The following is a 20924-nucleotide window of genomic DNA, read 5'->3' on the forward strand; positions in this document are numbered from 1 at the left end:
CCGTCGGCTCCAGTTCGTTTTGCTGTCTGTTGCTTAATAACGAGACTCACAATGCATGCAGGTCCACATTCAACCCATATACTGAGCTACGATGTTTACTATGTGACAAGTGCATTGTGGGAGATTGTAGTGCCCTCAAAATCTCACTTTACAGTTTGGAAACTGAAAATAATTTCCGACATATTCATTTGTGCCCTAAAATGTAAATAGGGAGCCATTTCAGTCACAGCCATAGGTTACTAAAAAAGTCATATTATTATTTTAGTATTAAATAACAGCAAATCTTACCTAAATTACATGACATTACGTGCCTGACAGCAGTCCTAAGACCAATTACTCGACTCTGTGCTCTCAGACATGAGGCTTTATCCTCTAAACAGGTGTGTTTTGAGCTGGTGGACAGGTGGACGTTTCTGGCTACAGGTCGCTGTCCATAGCAGATACCTGCTTGTGTCATTTCAGGTTTGGCTGCAGTCGTGCTGCGTTTTACCACTCAGTCCGACTAAAGGGGGCGCATTCCAGCAGGGATGTGAGGTCAATGCATAATGCTCTAACCTCTAAACCACCACTGCCAATACACCAAGCCAATGATGTATATTTATACTCTAAAAATTACAATGCTTTTTTGTATTGTCATGGTAATAAGAGCTCAAAACACCAGCAGCTTTAAAGGGATCTGGGCCAAGACCCTGTCAAACCATGGCAAAGCTGCCGAGTAGAAAATCTTGAGCCTTCAGCCAAAACTCAATAGAAAAATGCACATAAGCAGAATTACGAGAAAAATGCTACAGTCAATCACAAAACAGTCAAGGCGTTTTTCCCAAGTCACAAAAAATATACAGATATAGGAGGAGTGAGTCAGCATTTTCTAATTGTAATCCTTTACTTGTTTGAGCAAACTGTCATTCATTATTAGCCATGTCAGCGTTAGTGTGAATTATTATTAAAATACCTCGACTAGCAAGACGATGCAGGTAGCAGAACTGTATTTAATAAATACTTTACAGTATTATTATTATTTTATAACAACACTTCTACAAACCGGATTCCAAAAAAGTTGGGACACTAAACAAATTGTGAATAAAAACTGAATGCAATGATGTGGAGATGGCACCTTCCTCTTTACGATGCGCCAAATGTTCTCTATAGGTGAAAGATCTGGACTGCAGGCTGGCCATTTCAGTACCCGGATCCTTCTCCTACGTAGCCGTGATGTTGTGATTGCTGCAGAATGTGGTCTGGCATTATCTTGTTGAAAAATGCAGGGTCTTCCCTGAAAGAGATGACGTCTAGATGGGAGCATATGTTGTTCTAGAACCTGAACATAGTTCTCTGCATTAATGGTGCCTCTCCAGACATGCAAGCTGCCCATGCCACAGGCACTCATGCAACCCCATACCATAAGTGATACAGGCTTCTGAACGGAGCGTTGATAACAACTTGGGTTATCCTTGTCCTCTCTGGTCCGGATGACATGGCGTCCCAGTGTTCCATAAAGAACTTCAAATCGTGACTCATCTGACCACAGAACAGTCTTCCATTTTGCCACACTCCATTTTAAAAGACCCCTGGCCCAGTGTAAACGTCTGAGCTTGTGGAGCTTGCTTAGAAATGGCTTCCTCTTTGCACTGTAGAGTTTCAGCTGGCACCGGCGGATGGCACGGTGGATTGTGTTCACTGACAATGATTTCTGGAAGTATTCCTGAGCCCATTCTGTTATTTCCTTGACAGTGGCATTCCTGTTTGAGGTGCAGTGACGTTTAAGGGCCCGGAGATCACGAGCATCCAGTAGAGTTTTACAGCCTTGACCCTTATGCACAGCGATTGTTCCAGATTCTCTGAATCTTTTGATGATGTTAAGCACGGTGGATGATGATAACTTAAAAGTCTTTGCTATTTTACGCTGGGTAACACCATTCTGGTATTACTGCATCTTTCTGCGCAACAATGGTGGAATTGGTGATCCTCTTACCATCTTGGCTTCAGAGAGACACTGACACTCTGAGAAGCTCTTTTTATACCCAATCATGTTGTCAATTAACCTAATTAGTGTTAATTGTTCTTCCAGCTGTTCGTTATATGCTCAATTTCCTTTTTCCAGCAACTTATTGCTACTTGTCCCAACTTTTTTGGGATTTGTTTACGCCATGGAATTTTGAATCAACATATTTCTCCTTTAAAATGTTACATCTATGTTCTATTACGAATAAAATATTGACATTTGCCATCTCCACATCATTGCATTCAGTTTTTATTCACAATTTGTTTAGTGTCCCAACTTTTTTGGAATCCGGTTTGTATAAAGAGAAAGAGTTTACTCAACTACGAAAGCTTTTCCCCTGATTTTTGGCTTAAGGCAATACCTGCAATGTGATAAATCAGAGATAATGCTTTGAGTTGCCACCATGTGTAAAATAGCATAGCAGTTATTCCAAGTCATGATTTCAAGGCCAGCTTGCAGCTCTCCAACCTGCACGCTTGAGCAGCACAGTCTACAAAATGTCCTGTCTGACAGCATTCATTCAAAAAAGGTACATGGAGTTTTACTTTCCACAAGGTTTAAAAATAAACCCAGCGTAGAGGACAGACCCCGAGCAGAACCCGACAGTGTTGTGCCGAGTAATTACAATGACTGACGGCTTCCAAAGCCAGTATTACTTTAGAGTCTGGCAAGCTGTTTCACCATGTCTGCCCTCCAAAACATGAGCGGAGCATGTAGAGCAGCACCCAGACTTGGTAGAAAAGTTTCAGAGGGAGAGGAAACCTGGAGTTCACTATGAACAAGTAGCAGAAGCTACTGGAGAACGCATGTATATATACACGGGTGCAAGAATCAATACAAATCTCCTGAATGCAATTCTTAAATGTTAAAGTACTTTTGGCACTCTTTGAACTTGCAAGATCATTTACCCCAATCCTCAAACTGATTGACACTTAAATAAAGGGGTACTGGTCTTAACAGTTCTGGTGTCTTCTAGAAATCTGAAGGGCTTTTATTGATAATATCATGACCTTCACCCTAGAGGCTATTCTATACCTCCTTCTAGAACTGGTAGTAGATGTAGTGCACAGATCTTCTTCTAGACTGGAAACCATCTATCTTCATTCGCCAAATCAGTCAAAGACAGAAAGATAATCTGTATTTAAAAAATATCATCAATCCATTTTGTCTAGTCTTCCCTCATTATTAGCCATGTTAGCATTTTCAGTCTGTGCAATCACCGAATCCTGTTGTTTTTGTGAAAAATCAGGAAAGGGAAGGAGAAGCGATGCTGTCGCTGCATTAACTGTGCAGTCGAGCAGAGATCTCGCTGGCACACGACTCTGTGAATATTCAGCTGTGAGAACAGTTTGTTATGAAAGGAAAGGAGGATAAAACAGGTCTGTATCCAACATAATCTGCATATTTTCATTTTAGGCTTAATTACAGGAACACAGCTGACTTTCAGTATGATTAAAAACCTTCATCCCTTCACCTCTCCATTCTAATGGGTACATTTTGATTCACAAAAGTGTCCTAAGAAAGAAAATCATTGTAGAATTTGTATTTTTTTCATGCTTTTTTGCAACTTATGGTCAGAAATATTGATTTTATTCAATTTGTTTTACTTAAGAACAATTCTAAAAACAACTGCTTATTGCAACAGAAATGACTTAATAACCACAAGAGTTAACGTACGAGTAATTGGTTAACTGTGGGGAGGCTTACTTTTAGGGGATAGTACTGGTGAGCAAACGCATTTAGTAGAACAACTAAGCAGCAATAGAGGAATATATTTCAAAATGTTTCTAACATCAGAAATGATCTGAGGAAATATGGCAAGTTTTTGAACTGAATCAGTAGCAGAGGCTTCCCCTTTTGAGGAGCTAATGAGCTAATTTGTTGGGTGCTGATGAGGATGCTTGGGTGCTTTTCTATGTGGATTAATTAGAGCCGGTCTACAATTATCTAGAAGAGAAGAACAGTCGCGCCGTTAACTCTCCTTAACTCTCTGACGTCAGTCAGTTCACCAGAGACATGAGTATGCATGTCTGAAATAGTTTATGATCATTTGGTGTAGAGACTCGCTGCCAGTTGCATTTTGCTGTGGAAATGTAGGGCACTGCAATTTCCCAACCCACTCACAGCTTTCATGGTTTAGTGGAGGTGAAACATTCCTCCTTTTTGTGTTTAGAAACATAAATAAAATTGGGTGTTTTGCAGTGGTATGTATTTACTGTTCAATTGTCAGGCTGGGAGGAACTTTACTGTACTCAGCAGCTAGAATACAGGACCTCTGGATTAGTCATGTCTCGTCATACAGTATCTACGCCTACAAGTTCAGTCATTCAGCAACACGACCGAGTGCATCAACAATGAGCAAAATAATAAGAAGATACATAATACCAATAATAACATACTAGTGAACAAAATAGTTCACACATACTCTTAATACAAGGAATTTAAAAATAGGTTTAGACCATGGGGGTTACCAGCGCACCCTTGGCACCACACTTACATAAAGGTAAGATATATGACTTAATTTCTAACACAAGCAAACTTGTCACAAGTTAAAGTCCTGTTAAATCATAAAATCACAGTTTGGACGGTATATTTCCAAAATTGATTTTTAAATGAGCACCACATACGGGTTAGCATGCTGAGGGTAAAGTGGAGATAAGTGGCTCGTACCATGTGGAGAGTACACCCTCAGGTTGATGGGGATGGGGGAGATGCCCTTGTTGGCTCCAGTGACGCGGTCCGTCTCGGCTTCGATCTCCTGACGAACCTCATCAAAATCTGTGAACTTCTTCCCTTTGAGGTGAAGAAACTCCGCCCATTCTGTGGATCGGCAGATAGTTATTAGCTCATAATGAATTTATTTTTAGCTTCATTTGCTCAAATCCACATCATTCAACTTGCCGATCGAAAGACCAAAACCGCCACAAGAAGCTTGAGCAGAGCTAACAGAGAACAATACGTCAGAAATGACATTTATTAAATTAAATGAAGCTTTATTTGTCCCTGTTGATCAATTCTGCAACATGCAAAAAATAAAATATATAAAATATACAAGGCAAAAATATTAGTATAAATAAACAGGTAGATACATTAGATGTCCAAATGTTTGTGGACACCCCTTCTAATGTATGCATTCGGCTACTTTAAGTTGTACCCATGCTGATAAACATTGGCATTAGGCAGCATGGTGCCCATATGTTAGACATGGGCTAGACAGGTATAAACCATGCCCCCCAGCATTGAGCTGTGGGGCAGTGAAAGAACGGTGTTCTCTGGAATGGTGGAGCTCCATCCAGTACTTTTGGGAGGAGTTGGGGATTATAAGGGTGGGTTGGTGATCATTCAACATGATCAACGTGGTTGGTGTGGTGCAACAGATAACACCACTAGTTGCCACTGAGATACCACACCATGTGGGAGACTGGGGTTCGATTCCCAGTCTGGGTGACTATACAGCGCTACACCAATAAGAGTCCTTGGGCAAGACTCCCAACACTACACTGGTCCACCTCTGTAATACGAGTAACCTTGTAAGTCGCTCTGGATAAGACCGTCAACTAAATGCCGTAAATGTAAATGTAAGCATCCTGACTTCACTAACACTCTGGTTGCTGAATGCAATCAAATCCTTTCAGCAATGCTACTATTAGAAAGCCTTCTTCCCCGGACAGCAGAGGCAGTTACTCCAACAAAAGCAGGATAACCTCTTATTTAATAATACCCTTATTATTAATAATAATACCCTTGACTTCAAAGAAACGATGAACGAGAAGTGTCCCAATACTTTTGTCCATATAGTGTACAGACATGTAACCTCTCGTAGAACACCTAGAAGTCTATTCATTCGAATGCAACTTTCACAACTTTCGATCAGTCTTCTGGAATAACTACATGAATAAATAGCAGCTTTATTATTGTTATTATTATTATTATTATCACACTGATGCTCCACTGACTGTAACAGGGAGAATGGCATCTCCGTCATTCCCACTCCGCTGCTAGTGCACTATTGGTGGAGCTGCAGGAGAACTGTGGAAAGCTGTGTAACCTGAGGTTACTGGATCTCTCAGCTTGTCAACAAATGCACGCGTACAAAGTGTTCAAAGCACAATTTGTATTAATGACAGTGGAGTCAAAGTGAATTACACTCCTCAACTGTAGGGGGAGCCCAGGAAAAAAAGCAACCAATTTGCAGCTAATGCTGGTTTAAGGTTAGTCAGAGATAAACAGCTGGCTTACAAGCTGGCTAGAAGAGGGTCCTTGCTCCCCCTAACTCTATTCTTTATTTGCATGCTCTGTGTTTGCGAGACCAGGTCAGCTCACCTGTGTTAGCATTGATAAGCTGCAGCACCAGAGGCCTGCGGGTGACGATGCCAGATCCTCGAGGCAGAAAATCCCTGAGGGGAAAACAAATAACCCAATAAGGATCGCTGCATTAGGTGGAGGGGTGGCGATAAAGATAGATAGATATACAGACAGACAGAGAGAGAAAAGAAGAGAGGTCCAACAGGTGATAAGTGGGATTGGTGGGCAGGAGTTTATTTTGCATGAACTTGGACCCTGCCAGTATCTTTAATCTGATCTGAGGTCATCGATTCCCTATGAAGCAATTAGCTCAGATGAAAAAGGTCTTAAAAGCCATTAGAGGACAGGCTGGCAACAGCTCTAATAGGGAGCTTCCTACAGCTGGATCAATCAGAGGTGCACTTTCCATATCGAATGATCAAACGGGGCACTCCCTCTCCCCCTCAGCCTGAGCATTTATATGATCAAATACAGCTTTCCTACGCGACAAAGAAACTCATCATACAAAGGCTTCAATTATAAGTATGCATCATCAGTAATCCAGTTAAACAGGGATAACTACGCTCTTGACTGATCACCGGCCTACTAATAAAGCACTGACCATCAGGGTCTCCTGCTACCTGCTCCAGACTAGTGTGTTACCCTCCATTCCTTCAAGCTACACCCGTGTCATTCTGATGTACCGACACTTAGGGTACTAATTCAGTATAGTTACTAAAGGTTTCCATTAGTCACACAGACTCAGACTGATGCTCTCAAGTGTTTACAACCCAGACCTCAGCTGAAGCTTTCGTTTTCTAACAACTGCAGTCAAACCTGCAGCTCCAGGTCTTCTCTTCACAGCTGAAACTAAGACTTGCCCCATTGTTAGGCTAAGCTACAATATTGACATGTTGAGCCGTCTATCTAAAGCTGTTGACTCTGGTCAAAGCTGTTGACTCTAGAAACTGGTCTTCTGATGCTATTGTGGATTTAAGTGGGTCGGACCACTTCCTGCACCAGACCTCTTCAGTTTCCTCCAGTTTCCAGAGTCTTCCACGCCACACTTTGGCTTTATCTGGAGTTTCTCTAAGGAAAAGAGCTCCACTGTTAAGAGTTAGACTGTGGCTCTGTGTTAAGGGTCTTTGTCTAGTCATTATGAGAACAGTCGGACCGTCCAGTGTTGTGTAAATGCGGTGGAGAGTGCGGAGACACAGTCTGGTGAACACTGGTGGATTGTTAATTGTTAATTTACTTCAATTAATACAGACCAGCTGTAAGCTGTAAACTAATGTCTTGTTTCCTGAAAAAGAGCCCTTGGGTTCAGAGTGGCTCAGCAATCTAATGCAATTCCGCTATGGGTCAGGGGGTCGGGAGTTTGAATGCCGAGCCTTGCTGCTTTGCCATCAGCCGCCGGAGTCAGAGAGCAGATGTTCTCTCCGGGTGGGTAGATGGCGCTCTCTCCCATCATCTGTCTTAATGTGGCGCCGGTGCCTGGCGGCTGGTGCGGTGGAGCTGGGGACCTGGTGCTTTTCTCCAAGGTGTATGATGATGCTGCATCGGTGGCAGCTCTAAAGGAGCTGTGGCTGGTAAGGCAAGGTTAAGTCCTTACCCTCCTAGTCTCGGGAGTGCTAGGGGGAGTTATGAATGGGTGGGGCGGTACCAAATTGGGAGAAAAAGGTGCAAATTCTACAAAAAGATATTTTTTATATATATATATATATATATATATATATATATATATATATATATATATATATATATAATTTACATTAACAGCTATTGTTATTTTTAAATACTAGTTTAGTATTATTTGTTGTCACTGAATTTTGTACTATTTCAGTTTCCATGTTATTACTTGGACTTGAATGTCAAGGTCAGTAAAAATTGGGGTGCAGTGTATGTGATGACTTTATACCATTTATTAATAATTTATAAATAATTTATAAGTGGCTTAGACCACAGAAGAATGGGCGAGTTTTGGTTCCTTCCTAAATTCCGTCCTCCAGCTGTGAGGGTGTGTTTCTTGCCATGATCTTCTTTTTAGTTAATTTACTCAGGTTATGGTTTGTCTAATTTCTGGATTTCTATAAAGCTATAAAGCTTTTTTTTTTAAACATCAGGTTGTAAAACCACTGTACGACTAACTTGCCTTGTTTTAATGAAGCTAGCAGCTGTTCTGTGCCTCATAAGCGCCGACTGATGATTCCTATTATATGCTTAGGACAGCCTATTGTGACGTGAACGCTAAAACACACTCATACGGGCCACCGCTAGCGTGTGGGCCTGTGAAGTGTTGAGCACAGTGATGTATTGAATAAGACGTCGCTTCCGTGCAAATGTCTCCAACAGCAGTGAAGCACAAGCCGAGGCTTTATTCCAACAGGAGCTGCCGAGAGCTGACAGAAATACAATCATAAAGAGAAGGTAACCCAAATACGGCCTCCCCTGGCATCACTATAGAACCGGGCTAAAAATAACTGATAAAATGGATATGAGGAGAGGCAGGGGAGGCGAAGTCCAGCGTTTCAGGGAGAAAAAAAATACAAATCTGCCAAAACAGACACAGTGGAGGCACTATGACCTTCACATTATGTAGGGTACAATGACAGAAGATGCCCTGCAAGGGTAAAAAGACCCCCCCTGCACACTTCTTAATTTCTCTCCTGACCAAATGATGGAGCCAAACCATGCTGTGCTCTAGATAATTCTGAATTAGCTGCTGTTCCAGTGCATTTCTCTTAACTGTGAGAGTTTATGCATCCTCATTCTTTTAAAGCTAATTTCTAAAAATATTGAATTTAGCAGTTTATTTACATTAGTCTTGAGGAAACGCTGCAACAAAAAAGCCAATGTAAACCGTCTGTTACTTACTCTAGATGTAGTCGATCTGCCAAGACAAGTCTACTGTCCAAACAAGAGCCTCAAGGCTGTTGTATCTAATAAACACTATGACTGCAGTCAGTAGTCACTTCTTCGTATACACCGGCCTACAAATGTCTCTCAACCCGCTCAAACAGAAGCCAGGTCTTCAGTGAGGTGGCAAAGGCTTAAGGTATTTAATTAATAGTAATTATTATTAGTTAATTAATTTGTTTAATTAATTAGCCACATGCACAATCCTGCACCACTTTAAGAAAGACCTGGTTGTGGTTTAAGCAAGTTTAGAGAAGGACTTTCAGAAAAGATCTGGATGACTTTTGACTTCTAGGGTTTGTTCTAGTTCTAGTTTACGCTCTAGTTCAAACCTGAAAAAGCTAAATTCAGGGGCCTAAAGTGTATAAATGGGTATAAATATTATAATACGATATTTTAAGATATTTATCGCGGCATACGTGATCGCAGACAAAATGCATCGGTAATGACAGATTCTTAAGAACTACTTTTCAAATATTCTCCTATACTGAGTACAGTGATTTCCATTCACAATCTGCTGCACTTAATCCAATTAAACAGCACTAATTACACTGTTAGTAATGAAACATGCAGTTGATCTTGCGTTATACTTGATATGCTTAAAAAGTAGAGCTGGGCAATATGGAAAGATTTTGTATCACGATATTTAAAGACATGTTTTACAATATACGATATTTATCGCAATATTTTGTCAAGTAGACAAAATGCACCAACAGCATACAATTTTTTAAATCTGTCCAGCTATCCAAATACTCTCCCGTACCAAGTACTGTAATGTTTACGCAAAATATGCTTTAATTGAATTAAATAAGACTGAATAAAACATGCAGTTAATCAGTGCTTTTCAGGCACTGATGATATCCACGATACACTCATGAAAGCATACTGTGTACAACGATAATGAAATTTAGCACAATACGATACAATATTGTCATATTGCCCAGCTCTATTAGAAAGGTATATTGTATAGTCATACTGCCCACCCCTAAATGTGTCAGAAGATCATAAATGTCTGTAGATTAGATTTGTAGGTCTGCGTTATTTTGCAGAATTTAAACACTTAAACCAGCTTAACATCTATTTTCCTTAAATCTACAAAACAAAGGCTCTTTCAGAGTAAGGTAAAGGTGAAGGTGCATGTATTTGTCACTGTACAGCGAAATGGGTCCTCTGCATTTAACCCATCTGTGGTAGTGAACACACACTCACACTAGTGAGCTAGGGGCAGTGAATACACACACACCCAGAGCGGTGGGCAGCCAACTCCAGCGCCCGGGGAGCAGAGAGGGTAAAGGGCCCAACAGTGGCAGCTTGCCAAGCCCGGGAATCGAACCCACAACCCTGTTATCGATAACCTAGCACTCTAACCGCTGAGCCACCACTGCCCCAATATGTGGTCATTTTAGTGTGATTAGTTTGGTGAGAAATGGTACATTCTAGAGCACCAAGCGTTAATGAATCTACAAGCTACATAATGGACGGGATGAAAAATCCCATAAAATGGGATGAAAAATATTTGTGGTGGAGAGGTACCTTACAGGGATATTATCAGGCAAAAAAGCCAAAAATGATCAGTAATATCATTAATATGCCTTTGCCCTTAACTCTAGCAAAAACACACACAGTGAACACACATGCCCGGAGTGGTGGGCAGCCATTGCAGCAGAGAGGGTGAAGGGCCTTGCTCAAGGGCTCAACGGTGGACAAGCCCAGGTATCGAACCCACAACTCTGTCATCCTGTCAATAGCCTGGTCCTCTAACCTCTGAGGCACCACTATTTTGTGATGGATGGTAAGTAAAAGGTATATTTGTGTTGTAGTCATGATGATTCCTGGTTCAATTCACCCTCCGCCACTGTGGAGAGTTCAGAGTCTGCAAGTGTAACATGTACCAATTCACATCAAACCGACTCTGAGCAGCTTTGTTTACAAGAGAAACACTGAATTACGCAGAAAGCTGAAAAACAGTTAAGATAAAAAGTCTTTCAGATGGGGTCTGGTTGGGAATTTTACATAATTAATGATAGGAAACATACATCCAAAGCGTTAATGCCTCTACAGGCTCTATCACAGAGTTATTACATGAATTTGATTAAGAAAGCACTGCCTGATACCTAATAAACTGTCTTACAATGGACAATCATGGTGGAGAGGTACATGTGGGGTGTTCTAAGCCAAAATATACCTATTATTTCAGATTTGCCACTATTTTACCATCATCAACATTACATATAAAACTAGTTGGATCACTGGTGGCATTGGATAGTAAGTAAAAGGTATATTTATATTGTAGTCATGATGATTCCTGGTTCAATTCACCCACCATTCAGAGTCTGCAAGTGTCTAATATATATCAATTCACATAAAACCCACTTCATTGAACCACTGAATTACGCAGAATCTTCAAAAACAGGCTTAATAACAGAGTTATTACATTAATTTGGTCAAGAAAGCACTGTCTGATACCTAATAAACTGTCTTACAATGGATTTTTAAATAAAACTTTAGGATGAAGCTTCATTTTTAAACACAATCATGGTGGAGAGGGACCTGCAGGGTTTTCTAAGCCATAATAGACCTATTATTTCAGATTTACCACTATTTTACCATCATCAACATTACATATAAAACTACTTGGGTCACTGGCGGCATTGGATAGTTTGGATAGTAAGTAAAAGGTATATTTATATTGTAGTCATGATGATTCCTGGTTCAATTCACCCACCGTTCAGAGACTGCAAGTGTCTAATATATATCAATTCACATAAAACCCACTTCATTGAACCACTGAATTACGCAGAATCTTCAAAAACAGGCTCCATCACAGAGTTATTACATTAATTTGGTCAAGAAAGCACTGCCTGATACCTAATAAACTGTCTTACAATAGATTTAAAATAAAACTTTAGGATGAAGCTTCATTTCTGAGCCATAATAGACCTCCAAAAACCTATTATTTCATATTTACCACCATCGTCACCATCATCAACATACAAAGCAATATGTGTAGGATCACAGAAGGCACCGAAGGCATGACCCAACTGACATTAAACCACCCTGACTGACCTTGTTTACATCCTAACCATTGAATTATGGGTGAAATTTACCAAACCTCTCAGGACCTTGATCCACTCACACATACTTACTTTCCCACAAAGTTCTCCAGCACGGAGCTCTTGCCGGCGCTCTGGCCGCCCACCACAGCGATCTGCGGCAGGTCAAGGTTGCAGCTCTGACCGATGGAGCTGAAGGCGTCCTGCAGCTTGTTAACCAGCGGGATCAGGTCCTCCATACCCCGGTTCCCCATGATGCCAGTCGGCCTAGAGGCGAGGGTAGTGGTGGTGGTGGTGGTGGTGCTGCTGCTGCTGCTGCTGCTTGTTGTTCTTCTGCTTCTTCTGGGCTTGGAGACTCAGAGAGGGTGAGGATGGAGGCACATGAAGACGAGCCGAGGCCCCAGTGGAGGCCTGATGCTGGAGGTGGAGATGGATGAGGAGAGAGGATGACAGACAGTGAGAGAGAGAGAGAGAGAGAGAGAGAGAGATGGAGAGCGTTGCGCAGTCGCCGTTATTTTCAAGGGCATTAGGGAACACTAGAGGCCTCCCTGGGCCATTGCAGGACTATCACCAATGCCAAGCACGATAAAAAGATGTTATGAAAAATAGCTAAAATTGTAAGACTATGTTATTTATGCGTTTTTCATACGTTTAAGGGATGATCACCACGATTGGTTTGCTGATAAAGCCGATTTTGCTCATTTTTAGGAATTATCCGTTCCACCTTAAATGGTGCAGCAGTTACATTCTGGCGCCGGAGGCGCCAGAATGTAACTGCTGCACCATTTAAGGTGGAACGGATAATTCGACTGAGCCTAAAAAACAAGCAGCTAACCTCAGTCCTGCTTGCCTTTATGTCAGGTTATCTGTATTGTGTGACACCCCCCGCACCCCCAGCACTCCCCTAAAGACCCCACCGACACAATAACACGAAGCCCTTACCGTTATCCCCAACACCGGCTGACCGACCCGACCGTCCTCCCAAGCCGCAGCACTGCGCCCTCAAAAACAACACGGAGCTTTAAATTCCCAGCGTGGCAACCTAGCCTGGCTGCACCGGGTGTGGGGCAAAATAGGGGCTGTTAATCGGGGCAGCACCGGTCCGAAATGTTTGGGAGGGGGGGGGTTGTTTTGTTTTCTAAATGGCTTCGAAATACACCGCTTGGTGCTAAAGCTCCATTCCGCCGCACTAATTTACGCTGGCGTTGATTGACGCGCTGGGCGACCAATCACGGCGCGCCCACGCCTCCTCGACCGCCGCTTAGAGAGATCCTATTGGTGCGGATGCGGGCACCACTGACAAGGCCCCGCCCCTTGTCTCCTCCCTCCGCCTCTTTCCCTTTAAGAATTAGGAAGATGCGTCGCGCCGTCGTGAGTCACGGAATCCCGCAGCCTGCGGAAAATCTCCGCAAAATAATAATGCCGCCGAAACGCAAGATTTGATGCGAATTGTGGAGCATTAGGACTAATTTCGCCGTCATTTGCCGGTCACGACTGGCTCCTACGCCAGCATTAGTCAGCGAAATGAGTCCCTGGAATAAACTTAGCTAGATAAACCGTAAACACTGCCCCAAAAATCCTTAATTCTATCACGCCACAGAGCTAATCTGCTCCTTTTGGAGTAGTTAGCTAATTTATTTGGACAATATTCCTCTTAAACGATCTAGTCTATCGTGTCTCAGTAACGTTCAACCTGTATCCCTCCGCGGAGCCTTTTCAGGTTGCTAGGCAACAGCAGCGGTCACCTGAGAAAGGCTATAGCTTTGCAGCTAACGCTAGTGTTAACTAATATTAATTAATTAAATATTAATGTGTTGCTATTGTGCTTAGATAATTACTATAACTATAACTATTTGTTTATTCCATTAAACTGATTACGTTAAATTACAATAAATGTTTGGTATGTACTTGAGCTTTTTTTTGAGTCCTCTGCAACATCAGTGTGATGAATACATGATAAAAGATCACGTAATAATAATAATAATAATAATAATAGTAATAATAATAATCGAATAAAATAAGTTAAATAAATAAAATAATAAATAGTATGCCCCCTAGTGGATTATCCGTCCACTGCATGAAACCGAAAATCCACAGCACTACTGATGTCTAAGTTTTAAGTGACCTCAAAAGGTGTATAAGGGGTTACAAGGGGTATTATTTTATAGTTTATTAAAAAATATATATTGTAGTAAGCAATTATACAATACATGTATAATATGATACAAAATTAAAGTCATACATACATATGATATACACACACTTTCCTTTTGAGTAATTTGATTGGGCACCAGGCTAATCGATGTATTCTGCATTTCATAAAATTAATAAATAAAATATGGATGTAATACTTTTCTGTTTACAAAAGAGAATAAACAATTGGTTAATTGAACTTAGTTTATAAAATCAATCCCATGGTTTAATAAATGAGTCCCTCCATTTATAAAATCAGTCCTTCAGTTTATAAAATCAGTCCTTCAGTTCATAAAATCAGTTTCTCAGTTTAAAAAATCAGTCCCTCAGTTTATAAAATCAGTTTCTCAGTTTAAAAAATCAGTCCCTCAGTTTATAAAATCAGTGCCTCAGTTTATAAAATCAAACCTTCAGTTCATAAAATCAGTGCCTCAGTTTATAAAATCAGTCCGTCAGTTTATAAAATCAGTCCCTCAGATTATAAAATCAATCCTTCAGTTCATAAAATCAGTGCCTCAGTTTATAAAATCAGTCCTTTAGTTCATAAAATCAGTGCCTCAGTTTATAAAATCAGTGCCTCTGTTTATAAAAACAGTCCTTCAGTTTATAAAATCAGTCCTTCAGTTCATAAAATCAGTGCCTCAGTTTATAAAATCAGTGCCTTAGTTTATAAAATCAGTCCTTCAGTTTATAAAATCAGTGCCTCTGTTTATAAAAACAGTCCTTCAGTTTATAAAATCAGTCCCGCAGTTTATAAAATCAGTGCCTCTGTTTATAAAAACAGTCCTTCAGTTTATAAAATCAGTGCCTCAGTTTATAAAATCAGTGCCTCAGTTTATTAAATGAGTCCTTCAGTTTATAAAATCAGTGCCTCAGTTTATAAAATCAGTCCCGCAGTTTATAAAATCAGTGCCTCAGATTATAAAATCAGTGCCTCTGTTTATAAAAACAGTCCTTCAGTTTATAAAATCAGTGCCTCAGTTTATAAAATCAGTGCCTCAGTTTATTAAATCAGTCCTTCAGTTCATAAAATCAGTGCCTCAGTTTATAAAATCAGTGCCGCTGTTTATAAAAACAGTCCTTCAGTTTATAAAATCAGTCCTTCGGTTCATAAAATCAGTGCCTCAGTTTATAAAATCAGTGCCGCTGTTTATAAAAACAGTCCTTCAGTTTATAAAATCAGTCCTTCAGTTCATAAAATCAGTGCCTCAGTTTATAAAATCAGTCCATCAGTTTATAAAATCAGTCCCACAGTTTATAAAATCAGTGCCTCAGTTTATAAAATCAGTTCTTCGGTTTATAAAATCAGTGCCTCAGTTTATAAAATCAGTGCCTCAGTTTATAAAATCAGTTCTTCGGTTTATAAAATCAGTCCCTCAGTTTATAAAATCAGTCCTTCAGTTTATAAAATCAGTCTTTCAGTTCATAAAATCAGTGCCTCAGTTTATAAAATCAGTCCTTCAGTTCATAAAATCAGTGCCTCAGTTTATAAAATCAGTCCTTCAGTTTATAAAATCAGTCTTTCAGTTTGTAAAATCAGTCTTCAGTTTATAAAATCAGTCTTCAGTTTATAAAAATAAGTCCCACAGTTTATAAAATCAGTCCTTCAGTTCATAAAATCAGTCCTTCAGTTTATAAAATCAGTCCTTCAATTTATAAAATCAGTCCTTCAGTTTATAAAATCAGTCTTCAGTTTATAAAATCAGTGCCTCAGTTTATAAAATCAGTCCCTCAGTTTATAAAATCAGTTAAATAAATGATGTATTACCTGGTTTTGCCACTAGGCTTCAGTATTTCTTGTGAATGACTCAACCAGGCTTGCTGTCCAGCCACTGCTAAAGTAGAGAACGTCCCAGTCTCTCTCAAACTCCCCTCTTAAATCCATATGTTTTTCATGTCTTTTACTCATTTTAGAGGTAAAGATTTTCGCTTTTTAAGAATTGGACAAAAGCTTACGACATTTTAAAGATTTGTGTTCTTCTCAGTTGGGATAACTTTTGATTAAATAAAATTGATTGAACAGAATCTAGAGCATTTCTGAGAGCATTTATTAGAGCATTTATTCTGATGAATAAAATAATTTTTACTATTTTCTAAGACTTTCAAATTAAAATCTGAACTTAACTTTCTTTTTCAGTCTGTTATTGTAAGTAAGGCCTAACAGTCAGAGTATTGTATCCTCTAATACGCTAATATCCACTAGATGGCACTAGAGGGCAGGCAAGAGTTGTTGGGTGATAGGACATGGGTCTGGGGTCACTTTTTGTCTCAACATTACAGCATTTCAGCACCGAACCAAAATATCATATATCTTTTTTACTTCTTAAAAATCTAAATGATTAACCCACATTTTAACTTCAAACAAAACCTAGCAGTGGGAATTATGACTACAGATGTAGTTTGTAAATCAGCAGATAACTACTATAAATTATTCAGGAATAACTATGAACTACTGAATAAATACAAAAAGTAATTAATTAAAAAGTAAAAAAAGAGTATCTTTTTCTGAGTATAATCTACTATAAAAACTATGAATTATTCAGTAACCTTTTCACCTCAGAAACATTGTCTGACATCTTAATTTTTTAAGATAACTGTGTTTGAAGATGAACTATTTCAATGCCATTGTATTCAACGCCTTACAAATGCACCATTTAACATTAGGTACTTTATCTCTTCTGCAGTACAGCTATCTGGGTCATTTAGCTTTTAAGTATAATTCATTTGAATTTAACTCTAATTCATGGCACTTTTTCAACAGATCCTGGGCCAAATGCAGTTGCAGACGCCTAATGAGCTTTGTCATGTTTCAGTACTAACTATGTTTGCATCAAACACTTACACTTAGCAACCAGTACTTTAATGTGTAGAATTTCTTTTTGGTGTCTCCATTTGAAGCTGGATAAAAGACTCTGTCCTACACCATGATTAAAGAATAAGGAACTAAACAGCTGACAACCTGCAAAAGCTACCAGCATAGTCCAACTTGTTATTGCAATTGTGCACTAGAGTTTCTCATTAAGATGAATGGGATGTTCTTAAACCAAACATTTTCAATTGAAAAATGAATGTAATTTGTCTCATTTTGCTGTAACCCCACTCCTAAGTTATGTTAGAACATTTTGTGATGTTACTGACAAAAATGATGTTTATTTCCTAAACATCTAGAAAAGTCCTCAAACATTGAATAGACAGATTAGACTTTTTTCAGGCTGAATTACAACAGGATAGTTGAAGGAAATGCTGAAGGGACCCTTGAGATTAAATTATTTGTTATTGTTTATTATTCAGTGACTAATCTTATAATTTTGCATTCAGTAATTACCAGTAGAAAGTACCAATAAAGTAGTTCTCAGGCTATTCCAAAAAAACAGCTCATTGTTTCACTGAATTATTTAACTAATAATTTTCATTAGAGCATTAATGGAATTGTTGGGGGATAAAATCTAAGATCTAACCCATAGTAACTACTTAAATGACTGAGTATCTACTATTTTCCAAACACTTTCAAGTTAAAAGCTGAACTAATCTTTGTGTTTAAGCCTGTTATTATAAGTTTGACCCCACGCCATAACACTAGGGGGCAGACAATACTGGTTAAGTGAGCTAGGACATGATACTGGGTGAATATGATGAACCTTGAAAGTGGGCTAGTTTAGGGAAGGGGTGTCCAATCCTATTCACACCTGATTCCACTTGTTTAATCTATTGGCCAGTCTTTAAACAACTGATCACATGTTCTTCTGCTAGGCTGAAACGAAATCCTGCGGCCACACCGGCCGGTCCTTTGTGGATAAGATTGGAGGCCACTGGTTTTGGGAGTAAAATATCAGTTTGGGAATTAAACTGCTCCCTTTCTGTCTCAAGAAAGGTTGACCAAGAAAACTATTTTCCACCATTTTACTAAAAAACTATGGGAATATGGGCAGACAGCCTTGAAAATTCACCAATAACAGAAACAGAAACTGGAAATTCAGAAGAAATCAGTATGAGGCCGAGTACCCCAGGAAAACCCATTGCTAAAGATTGTTTAATGAAGGGTCCTGGGTACGTTAATGAGTATACCCAATTGAACAAAACAAAAAAAAAGTATTGGGACACTTGCTCATTTCTTTTTTCTTCTAAAAATCAAGGCTATTACAAAAAGTTTATCCTGCTTTTGTTGGAGTAACTGTCTCTACTGTCCAGGGAGGAAGGCTTTCTACTAGATTTTGGAGCAAACCCAGGACCATTAGTTTGTAAGTTGCTCTGGATCAGACTATATCATGTTTTAATGCCAAAAAGAAATGAAATCTGAACCTGTCTCAAACCAGCTGTTTACCTTAGATTCATTGCAAGCTGTTTAAACTTAAATGAAAAGGATTTTTTGCAGACTGAGAGATACATTGGAATCACAGCCTAATAAAAGTAAACCTGGACAAAAAGGAATATTCACTTAACAGAAAAACAGAACATACAGGTCTTCTCTTGGATTCATACCTACAGGTAATCCAGTAATGATCCAGTAAATAACTGCAGCATGATATAGAACAACACTTCTATTGGACTGTATTTCTATAGTGTATTAAAATCAGGTCTGTTTCAATCTGATTAAGTCTTAGACAGTGAATTCCTCAGTGTTATTAAAGGTGTTTCCTACCTGTTAAGGTGCTGATAAAGCTGCTCGGTCAGTCCCCTGCTATGCTGTGTCTATGCCGAGGTGCCAGAGCAGCTCTTTGTTTATATTGTGCTTTTCATAAAACTCATTTACATTATGCTCCAGAGAACAATGCAAATGAAAGGTCCACAGCATGTTTCACTGACTGTTACTATATCTTAAAATGGTCTGCCATCATCGTTCTAAACAAAGATCTATTCTCACATCCCTCTGCTTTAAACTGCTGTACTTTATTTACCACTGTACATAAGCACTGTACATTTACATTTAAGGCATTTAGCAGATGCTCTTCTCCAGAGAGACTTACAAAAGTGCTTTGCTGTTTACTCAAGAAAAACCTCAGCTAGTTTAAATAGACAAAAAATTCAAAGATACCTCTAAGTTTAGACTCTACTAAACACAAGTCAATAAGGTGACCACTCTACTATTCGCCCAAGTACTCTCAGAAGACGTGGGTCTGTACATATAATGTACATAACCACTGTACATAGTCACTGTACATAACCACTGTATATAGCTACTGTACATAGCCACTGTACATAATCACTGTATATAGCCACTGTACATAACCACTGTACATAGCCACTTCATATAGCTACTATACATAGCCACTGTACATAACCACTGCATATAGCCACTGTATATAACCACTGTACATAGCCACAGTATATAGCCACTGTTCATAGCCACTGTGCATTGTGGACACCCCTTCAAATGAATGCATTCAGCTACTTAATAAAAAGTTGTAGCCATTGCTGAAATAGGTTTCTCTGCCATCACAGCTTAGACAAATTGGTTTACTGTTGTAATGGTTGGTGAACCACATCATTTGGTTTTTCTACCACGTGCAGAGTCAGTTACAGAGTCAGCCACAGAGATGTGTGGGATGTGTTTTATTAATAGTGACTTGAACATGTGAAGAAGTCAACCTCTAACAAATTCCTTTAAACTACTAAAATCTTCCACAAATCTCTTGAACATACACAACTGGATATCTCCCCATTACTGATCAGTGATCACTGTCCATGATCAACATCAGATGCGACACACTTGTGCTGCAGCAGGCGAGTTGGTGACCGCTGAGATGAGACTAATTTGTAAATTAAATACCACAGTTTTTACTTTAATAAAGAAAGGAAAACTGTACAATGTACAATGTAGAAATACAAGTGTGAAGAAATACACACTGGCCCTGTTCACATCTAGCACTGACATACTGCATAGATGTATACACACATTCAAATGATCAGATTCCAGTGCGTCTCTGAGACACCACTGTACCTCATTAGCACCTGCACTCAGTGCTGACCACTTATGATCATACAAGAATGGGACCATATAAACACACATATACATACACACACATACATACATGCAAAGGTTTTAGGCACTTTTAAAAAATGAGAGCAAAAAGCTGTTTATCTGCTCAGTAAAACACTGATATAAGAATAAACTACAGAAGGTGGTGGAGGTTCTCAATCACTGTGTTCATCATTAGAACATCTGCTAAGTTCTCCTCATGGAGTCTAGTATTATTTAGAGTTCTCCTCAGATCAACACCTGTTTTGGTGGTAAATCAGGGCTTAATGATGGTAAATCAGGTGAGCTGCTGCTGCTGATGATGATGATGGAGGTGAACACATCCTCCACACTGTGCTGGCTGGACTGGGGGGCGTCCAGGAGAAACCTGAAGGAACCGAGCTCTGTTCTTCAGACTAGCTCACCGACAAGATCTCACTACTTTCTTTCTTCAGAATGAGAAGCTCTTGTTTCTCCTTTTACTGGATTTATGTTCATCTGCTTTATCTGTTCTTATGAG

The 20924-nt window shown here is 39.5% G+C and overlaps 1 protein-coding gene across 1 annotated transcript in view; it reads right to left on the bottom strand.

Annotated features, from left to right (window-relative positions):
- Positions 1-13951, bottom strand: part of LOC140561948 (dynamin-3-like) — a 47765-nt gene extending 33814 nt beyond the window's left edge. Inside the window, exons 1-4 of the mRNA XM_072687234.1 lie at positions 13198-13951; positions 12349-12672; positions 6326-6399; positions 4673-4822 (exon numbers count right to left, since the gene is read on the bottom strand). Coding sequence (XP_072543335.1) covers positions 4673-4822; positions 6326-6399; positions 12349-12509 — 385 coding nt within the window. The 5' untranslated portion in view covers positions 12510-12672; positions 13198-13951. The remainder of the gene's footprint in view (positions 1-4672; positions 4823-6325; positions 6400-12348; positions 12673-13197) is intronic.
- Positions 13952-20924: the final 6973 nt, after the last annotated feature.

Source organism: Salminus brasiliensis, chromosome 9 (assembly GCF_030463535.1).
Source record: "Salminus brasiliensis chromosome 9, fSalBra1.hap2, whole genome shotgun sequence".
NCBI lineage: Eukaryota > Metazoa > Chordata > Actinopteri > Characiformes > Bryconidae > Salminus > Salminus brasiliensis.